The sequence below is a fragment of the Nicotiana sylvestris genome, chromosome 12, assembly GCF_000393655.2.
Source record: "Nicotiana sylvestris chromosome 12, ASM39365v2, whole genome shotgun sequence".
NCBI classification, from domain to species: domain Eukaryota; kingdom Viridiplantae; phylum Streptophyta; class Magnoliopsida; order Solanales; family Solanaceae; genus Nicotiana; species Nicotiana sylvestris.
This window is the reverse complement of record NC_091068.1, coordinates 70,525,578-70,535,266: the sequence shown is the minus strand read 5'-3', so window position 1 is coordinate 70,535,266 and position 9,689 is coordinate 70,525,578. Positions and strand designations below refer to the sequence as shown.

Sequence of the window (9,689 nt, the reverse complement as noted above, 5' to 3'; positions counted from 1 at the left end):
TACCAAGTAGCCAAAACTATAAGACCTTAAAGGTATGTAAAACTTGTAAGACCTTACTAAAGGCATAATCCCGATCTTAAAGTTAAGGCTATATATCAAACTTGTAAGACACCTAAAAAGGCATACCCTCAATATAGACACCGAAACTACTTCACTCGGGGGCTGAAAGGCTCTGGCCAAACATAAATGAATGTGGTCACAAGGCTGTACTGTCAAAACTAACGCAACTCAGGGACGACCAACCATCACTATAAAATCATAGGCATTCAATTACTTCAAAAATACTTCGAAAAGAACCGGTTAAATAGGCTACCCTCGACATAGGCAAAAAGAGCTTCGACCATGTCAGCTCCAAACTATGGGCTTCGAGATAATTAGCCACCGAGCCAACCTCTCAAGGCGCTCGATTATCGCCATACAACGATTCACAATCGAGGTTTTAATCGAACCGTCAAAACGTCAGGCAAACACAATTTCAAAAAGTCTTTAAAGAGGGAAAAACAAAGCCCATATAAGAGGTTGTACCGACCCAATGCATAAGAGCCACTGTCGCCAGCCCATATAAGAGGTCGTACTGACCTAATGTGTAAGAGCCACTATCGCCAGCCCATATAAGAGGTCGTATCAACCCAATGCGTAAGAGCCACTATCGCCAGCCCATACGAGAGGTCATACCGACCCAACACGTAAGAGCCTAAGGGCCAGGTTGAAATTCAAAAACTTGAGGGTCGAATAAGCTCGAGTTGAAACCCGACTCGGAGACTGAACCCGAAACAGTTAGCTAAATATACCTAAGAGCAAAAGCATAAGAGCTCAAATGATGGCTTACACCAAAGGTCATTCCCACCAAGCGCGTAAGAGCCTACGAGCCAGCCCAATGAGCCCCAGAGCCATACCATAAATTTAATGATTCTTTTTTAACTTGAAGACCAATTCATCTGGCAAAATAGGCAAAGGGAAATGCATGAAAAATAAAACCGCGAGGTTTCCTTTATACATATATGTGAAAAAATACAAGCTTCATTTTACAAATGTTCATTGATAACGCTACACATAGAATTAGAAAATGAAGGCCTAATCTATGTCCCCTCGGGAACTATGGCTCGTCGGCCTCTTTCTCGCTATCCTCGGCATCAGATAGAAGGGACCTAGCGTCATGTTCATCCACCTTTGCCTGCTTCATCTCTTTCGAGAGGTCAAAGCCTCTAGCATGGAACTCCTCGAGGGTTTCCCTTCGAGATTTATACCGAGCATATTCCTTGCTTTTGCTCTCATGGTCAAGAGCCCTTCTCAGCTCAGCTCTAGCATCAGTAGCGCCCTTCAAATAGACCGCCACTTTCTTGTCAGCCTTATAGTGGCTCATTAAGGCTTCGGCCCAGGCATCCACAACTTTGGCCTTCACCTTCAAAAACTCAGACTCGAGCCTTGTAATCATATTTGCTCGGACAAAATTGTTTGCACAAGAATTCTGGAGTTGCACCTCAAGAGCGGAAACCTTAGACAAAGCATCCTCCTTGGTCGCAACTTGGGCATCTTCTTGAGCCTTCAACTCGTTACACTCATGTTTTACCTAACCAACTTCGCCCCAAAGTCGTTCCAACTCCTCCGTTTTATTGTTCCACTGAAACATCAAAATATTAATCTCCGAAAGCGGAAGGGGGAGCATACATCGACATGAAGTATAAGTTACCTGTCTTTCGAGATTGTTTTCATAGTTTTGACTTATGCCTCATACCACAGGTATACCAGCTCATCTTCCTTTTCCGTGCAAAGAAGCCTAAGGGACTTCTCCCGATCCAAAGCTTTCCGCAGCCTGGCATCACGGTGAAATAGCTTGGACCTAAGCTTCTTAAAGGCCTACAAAAGAAAGCTCAATAAGAAAGACGCGAAACTGAAAGAAACCTATACCAGGGACCAAAAATTACCATAGAGCTAAGCCGTTGAGCCTCACCAAAGGTCGAGCATACATATGATGGCTTAGTTTCCCTCGAAGTGCCTTCGGTAGGAGAAGAGGGAGGAGTCGGATTACCCTTGTCCCTCAAAGTACCTTCCACGGGAACGAGAAATGTTTTTTCAAAAACAGAGACCTATGAAGCCGAAAGATCATCTGACTCGTCTATTTTGAACCTCAGAGAAGGACTCGCCCCAACGCGAGCATCCTCATACCTCAAAGACTCTTTCCATTTATTATCGATCCTCAATCCCGAGGTCGGCAATCTCTCCAACACCTGCAACGACAGAGTTAGTGCGCTAAAGAGAAAGTACCTTTCTGAGGAAACAAGCCACTAAACACCTACCATGATGTTTTGCCTCCCATCTCCCCTTGGACAAGTCTCGCCAGTTGCGCTTATCATAGGTTGAGCAAGCTGCTAGCTTATGAGACCATTCAGCCAGGTTAGGAACCTCGTTCGGCAGCTAAGGAATCGCTAAAGAGAAAGAAATGAAAAAACATCTCTATGAAGCTCGCCTCCACTATGGACAAAGCATTAAAAATACAAGTATACCACTTACGTGTGAAATTCCATTTCTCAGGAAATGGCAAAAACTCTACAGGGATAATATTGACTGTCCGTTCTCGAACAAACCGGCTCATCCACTCTCGATCCTCGTCCTCTTCGTCGTTAATGGCAGGGGATCGGATGGATCGACGTCTTAAAGTAATAAAGCCCCAGTAATTCAGAGGCCGATATAACCTAACGAAGTGGCTAAGGGTGAATTTGAGTGCGGCCTTATCCCCAAAGTACTTTATCATCAACACTATCTTCCAAAGGGATGGGTGAGCCTACGCCAGGGTTACTTGATACCTCCTACAGAACTCAAGCACGACCCTGTCAGGGAAGCCCAATGTAAAAGGATATGTATACACGTTCAAAAACCCCTCGACATGGGTCATGATGCTCTCCTCCGGGGAAGGTACCTGCAGTACCACATCTTCTCCCCATCCGTAGTCTTTCCTAATCATCTCGATATGTTCCTCCTCTATTGAGGAGATAAACCTCGATACATGCTCCCGATGCCCTTGAACGTTGGGAGGTCTCTCTAACTTAAAGTCTATCCTCGAGACAAAGTACCTCGAGGTCAACTCACAGGATACTGTTGGTGTACCTCTGACCGAATGCGGAACAAAGGCCGAACTCTCCTCTCCTTGATGAACGAATTTCAATGTAGCAGCCATGGCTACGGTAAAATAGGAAGAGGAGGATAAACATTTGGGTGAAGGCTTTTAGTTGAAATGATGAGAGAACTAGCACAGAGAACAAAAGTTCTATGAGAGTGATAGTTACCCAGAGTAGCAGAATCCCCAGTTGAGAAATGAGCGAATACATATATAGAGGCGAGCGGCGACTGTTCGCCTATCCGGAAGACCAATTAGGTCTAACCATGACAGCACCACATTTTGGGAAATGTACTGGTGGGACCACCCTGGTAGCCCTACTACCATGTCGAATGAATAATGCTATCATGCGGTGCTCGGGAAATATTGAGACCCCGAGGATTTCTGCTATTATAAGCATCAGCCCCAAAGGAGCTATCGACCTAATCTCGAGATGGTGCCCGATCTCTAGGGTCCCGATTGCCTCCAAATATGGACTCCTAAGAGTCAACATCAAAATTCGAAGACTGAATTCCGCATGATCGCTGAAAAATAAAGAATGCAAGGCTAGAAACAAAAAATCTTTTTTTTACATTACCAAAAATATGTTTGTAAGGGGAACCTTTACAAGACCTATTTCCCTGGGAACACATACACAAAAAAAAAGAGAAGGAAAGGCAACACAGGCCTACTCTTCATCGCCACTGCCCTCTGAACCACCTTCGGGATCTTCATCCAAAGTGACCAAGAGTGCCAATTCTTTCTCCGAATCTCGAGCCTCCTCGATCTCAGCTGAGAGATCGGAAACTTTAGCACTGGCTTCCTCTAAGGCTTGCCTCCTTGCCTTTGCACGAGCATAGGCGACAGTCCGAGTCAGCTTTTGCTCAGCCTCATCTGATATCTCTTGGGCTAGTTGATTTATAGTGGCGACATCCCTCAAATATGTAGCGACATTATCTTCAACCTCGGACTTGGCCGCAGTTAGCACATAAACCTCTCCTCGAGCATTTTGGAGAATACCCTAGATCGATTCCAACTCCGAGGTCACAACCTCGTTTCACCTCCTCAGCTCGAGGATCTCCGTGTTCATAGCAGCAACATCTTCCCAAAGTCGCCCCGCAAGAACATTCTTTTGCTCGATCTGCAAAGGAAAAGATAAGTCAGTAAACTTCAAATTATGAGAATGGCGAACGAATTTAAGAATAACAAGTTACCTTCTCAACAAGGCCAGCCTTTTCTCGGAGCGCTCCCTCCAAACTCGCCCAAATCTTGCTTAACTCATCCTCCTTTCTGGCAGAGGAGGCCTCCGACTCCTGCAGTCCCGAGGTGAGCTTCTTGAGCTCCTTTCCACAGCATGAAAGCTCGTCTTGGAGCCTAGAGAAGGCGTGATCATACATCTTCTTAGCCTACAACGAAATAGAAGAGTCAGAAAAACGAGGAAAGGTACTTGAGACTAGAAAAGTGTACATAAAAAGCTATCACCTTCTGGTGAAACTTCTCCGCTTACTCGATAGTGTTGGGAACATCGATGTCAATATCCTCACTGACATCATCAACACCATTAAGGAATTTGTCAAGCTCATCTCCCCCTTCGAGAGGACCCTCCACTTTGGTAGCCTATGGGTCCTAAGCATCCCTGAATTCCCCGGGTTAGAACCGAGGACCCAAATTAAGGCCACCCAGGGAGTCGTTATTGCCAAGCGGCAAATTCCATCCCCAAGAAGCTCCGGGTCTGGGCCCTTTGGAACCAGCAACAACGCTTTCCTCAGAAGGGGCTGCATCACTTTCGGCCAGGGGCTCAGGAACCGCATCCGAGCCCTTCTCAAGATCCTCCGAAGCATGGGCTCGAGTACAATCAGTCATTCCCGACTCAACGGCTGTTGGCGCAGACACTTGGGGGGTATCCTTGCCCCACCTTTTTCTTTGTACTAAAGGGATATCGTCATCATCATTCTCATCCTCATCACTAGAACCCGCTCTGGAAGATGAAGACAAGACCTCGGCCTCAGCTCGAGTCCTGCGAGACTTAGAGGACCATCCCTCGCCGGCAGGAGGAGGTCTCATCTGCACTCCATTGCCAAGGCCTGCACAAACATAATAATCAAAGTTTATCAGCACAGAGGATATGAGGAAGAAATATAAAACATGATAGAGGCGGCAAGAAGGAGTTTACCATGATTCTTGGCCACCTACCACATTTTAGCCAACTCAGGCCAAGAACGCTCGAGATAGGGGAACGAGGTATTTAATCCCCTAATCCACCCCAACAGGTCCAGAACAGATTCAGGATACCAAAGGGCGGCTGTGTGATCAAAGGGAAAGTTATCTTTTTAAGAAGAAAGTAAGAAGACAATAAGTAAGAAGACAATAAAACATACTCAAAGAAGAGGCACTTATGCTTCAAGTTTCACTTCTCCGGGAACGACATCCATCCAGCTGGAATAATGTCCGAGGTCCTTATTAGGATAAACCAGCTCATGCACACCTAATCCTTGTGCTCATCGATACTTGAGAAAAAGGGTTTCAAAGATCGAGGGTGAATCTTAATCAAGCCTCGAAAAAGACAGGGACTGTACAGCCTGATCAGATGATCAAGGGTAAAAGTCGTACTCTTGGCTTTGCTGGAAAACTAGCAAAACATGTAAACTATCCTCCAGAAACTGGGGTAAATCTAGCCAAGTGTCACCTGGTACTTACAATAGAAGTCAAGAATGACCAGGTTTATAGCCGGAGATGAAGGGTCCGAGGAGTCGATAGGGCCCATGGTGAACGGTATGTGTACACATAAAGAAAGCTGGCCTTATAGTCCGTTATAATCTCTTTAGGGCTAGGAATCTCGACCAGCACCTTTTTATCCCATTGGCAGTCCGCCCATACTTTATCTATATCTTTCATAATGCTGATGAATCAGGACACGTGTTCGCATCAACCTAGTGTAGATGAAGGCCTCTCGATGGAAAAATCCTTCATGCTATTGAACCCGGTTGGTGTACACTATTCGGCGGTAGGAGCCACTTTGGGCTTACCCTTGAATTTATTCTTGGATGTTCGAGATGAAGAGGGAGCCTTATATTTTCGAGGCACTATCTTGGTGGTCCTAGCCATGGCAACCAAAAAATTTTCTTTTTCTCAAGAAGGAAAGCAGGAAACCAAGATCAGAAGAAAGGGGGCATAGAGGAAGATGGAATTGGCTCTGGAAGTTTGAAGTAATCACAAAAGTATGGGTCATTAAACAAATGGGGTATTTATAGAAGTCGTATGGGCATCGGAGAAACCAAACCAAAAACTGTTCGTGGGTTCTTGATAGTCGTGCTAACGACGACCCTTGCGCGGATTTTGGGTTATGGTATTTAATGCTATGATAGGCTGACATCATGATGATAGTGCCTAAGGAGTAGGAGTTCAAAATCATTTCCTATCATTTTATTCTAGGAAACATGGGGACTATCTATATACGGTCAAAATCGGTGGTTCGATTTTACGGTCACCAAGGCTCCTCAAAGGAACTGCCTCACCTGAAGGATCGAATCTTAGCTCGGGCTTTGGCCTCGAGGGTTCTTGGCAATCTACTTGGAGGTAGAGTAAGCAACGGTCGGCCTCGAGGCAGGGTAAATCAGTGATGTCGGTGGAACGGTGTGAGGTTCCCAAGGCATGTGACTAGAGCTGACGAGGTCTATTAGGCTAGTCCAAACTTGTACCATGGCATTAAATGGTTGTACCAGCTCCATGTCTTTGGAATAAATGCATTTGTACTATGTTGGGATTCCCCCTCATATATAAAGGGGATCCTTGTCATTTTGTAGTGATATGATCCTCTATACAAAATACACATGAATATTCTCTCTGCTCTCTAACATATTCTCTTTCTCTCATTACTCCCATTTATTGCTTATATTTATTGTGTTCTATTTATTGTTCTTCATTTATTGCTTATTATTGATCATAAAGAGCCACTATCGTAGCTCTCATAACTATTATTCTTCCCTCGATCGCTCTAAGCCGGCCACCTGACTCGACCTCGAGGCCATATACGCGAGCTCGAGGCCTAGATCTCCAGCCGTTTGGTTTGACTATCATATCATTTTTAAGCTATAATATTGCCTTCTGATTTTTTACTTAGAACTTATTGTCCAACAACTAGCATAAAAATAGATCATATATTTTTAGAACAATAAAGTCAAATTTAATTATTATAACCATTTTTCACGGTAAACAAATTGCTTTCCTTCTTTATACTCGATCATTGCTTTCTTGCACGAGTCTAAGCACTACATTCATTATTGCATAAGGCTAAACGCTACCTTTCTTTACATACGGCTAAACACAGCCCTCATTACCTTGCATGAGACTAAGAACTGCCTCCATTATACTGCATGAGACTAAGCACCGTCTCCATTACATTGCATGAGGCTAAATACTGCCTTCATTATTGCATAAGGCTAAACACTGCTTTTCTCTGCATAGGGCTAAACACTACTCTCATTACCTTACATGAGTCTAAGAAATGACTCCGTTACACTATGTGAGACTAAGAACTGCCTCCATTAAATTGCATGAGGCTAAGCACTACCTCCATTATTACATAAGGCTAAACGCTCCCTTTCTCTACATAGGGATAAGCACTGCCCTTATTACCTTGTATGAGACTAAGCATTGTCTCTATTATAGTGCATGAGACTAAACTATGCCTCCATTGCATTGCGTTATACTAACCCCTATCTCTATTACATTGCATGAGGCTAAGCACTTTTGCCATTATCGCATAAGGCTAAATGCTGCCTTTCTCCGCATAGAGCTGAGCATTGCCCTAATTACATTGCATAAGGCTAAATGTTTCCTTTATCTGCATAGGGCTAAGAACTACCCTCATTATGTAGGATGAGACTAAGCATTGTCTCCATTACATTGTACGAGGCTAAGACATGCCTCCATTATTGCATAGGGCTAAGCATTGCCTTTCCCTGCATAAGGCTAAGCATTGCCTTTCCCTGCATAAGGCTAAGCATTGTCCTTATCTCATATAAAGCTAAGAGCTGCCTTGTCTCATTCTCTCATACGACTACGCATCACCGGTTCCCTCTATCAAGCAATCAATATCGCTGCATTGCCACATTGTCTGAAGGCGTCATAGTCTGAAGGCATCATCCTCAAAGCCCGAACATCATGCCATAGTTTGAAGATCTCTCGAAACTACGTATCATTATTCAAAGGCGTCATAGTCCAGAGGCATAATCCTTATGGCCTGAGGACACCATTTCATGTCCTGTGAATCCCTTATCATATGCTTCATGGTCCAGGATGTCATGGCCTGGGGCATCATCCTCACGTCAAAAGACAACTCTCATGGTCCAACAAAAAATTGCATCATGTTTAAATTTCCGCAATAACTATACATATTTGCGTGCATCATGTTTTAAGTTTTGTAGGTAACTCGGGAGGTAACCGTTCTACAAAGAGGAGCAATTTTTGCTCCAATTTCCGTTCACAATGTTCACATTCTTTGATTATCTCAAATGTAACTGATGACCAACAATTGATTATTCTTTATTTCTTAACCATCCGATAATTTGTCTTGAATATCCATAACGCTCAATATTTCATCCCTATACCCACTTGAAATTATCTGATACTTATGGTAGTACCCGACCTAGAGAACATCATTCTTTGAAAAGTACGACCTTTCATATAATAACTACGTCGGCTTCGTTCGTCATTGGATCTACAACTACACACGGTCGGATTCCCGTAATACCGGGGATATGTAGGCAACTCAGGAACCAGGGTTCGACCCCTATTTTTTAAAAATACGTCATCCTCGTTCATTCGGACAAAATAGATCATCATTTTTTTCACCTGACTATTCTTTCATCATTCCCAGGTAAAGTGGGGCAGTTATTAATACCTAATTTTTCCTCATATTTTATAAAGTGCATCTTATACTTCCACAATAGCATTTTGCACTATTACCCAACTAATATGGGTCATATAAGTAATTTCTACAATTTTCAAAGCTTATAAATTGATTTCTTGCTTTTTTTAATTATTCAATATTTACTATTATTCCCCAAATTATTTTGAGTAATTCAAATTGACTATTTATTCCAAAAAATATTTTTATAATATTTTACTTTATTTTTGCATTTTCTATACTATTTATATATTTTTGCAATAATAGCTTATACTTTTTAATTAATTGCGTCTATTATTTTATTCAGAGACAAAATAATTTTTTTATATTTTCACCATCTTCAAATACTATTTTATAAACTGTTTAGTTGCATAAATAATATTTTTATATTTATTTAGCTAGTCTATTAATTTATTTTCCTTTAGTTCCATTAGTTTTAAAATCTAGCCCAAACCAGGCTAATTTTCAGACAACTCACCAGTGCAGGTCCCCCAAACCGTTGGCCCAATCATCCACACCAAACCAAACAACCCCAGTGAACAACCCAGTCAGAACGCAATCAAAATAACCCGCCCCCGCTTTACATTTGATCCTGGACGTTGATCTTAAATGATCAACGAGCCATAAAAAACTTACCCGCCTCCTTATATATCCATAACCCAAACCCTAATCCATTTTTCCCCATCA

At 42.9% G+C, this 9,689-nt stretch overlaps 1 protein-coding gene across 1 annotated transcript; it reads right to left on the bottom strand.

The window, feature by feature from the left end:
- Positions 1 to 1,096: 1,096 nt before the first annotated feature.
- On the bottom strand, positions 1,097 to 5,858 carry LOC138883196 (uncharacterized). The gene is made up of 10 exons (XM_070163861.1): positions 5,792 to 5,858; positions 4,853 to 5,178; positions 4,309 to 4,500; positions 4,156 to 4,235; positions 3,787 to 4,029; positions 3,693 to 3,735; positions 2,266 to 2,415; positions 1,968 to 2,087; positions 1,747 to 1,857; positions 1,097 to 1,543 (listed from the first exon to the last, which is right to left on the bottom strand). The coding sequence occupies exons 1-10, from the start codon at positions 5,856 to 5,858 to the stop codon at positions 1,097 to 1,099; spliced, it is 1,779 nt and encodes a 592-aa protein (XP_070019962.1).
- Positions 5,859 to 9,689: the final 3,831 nt, after the last annotated feature.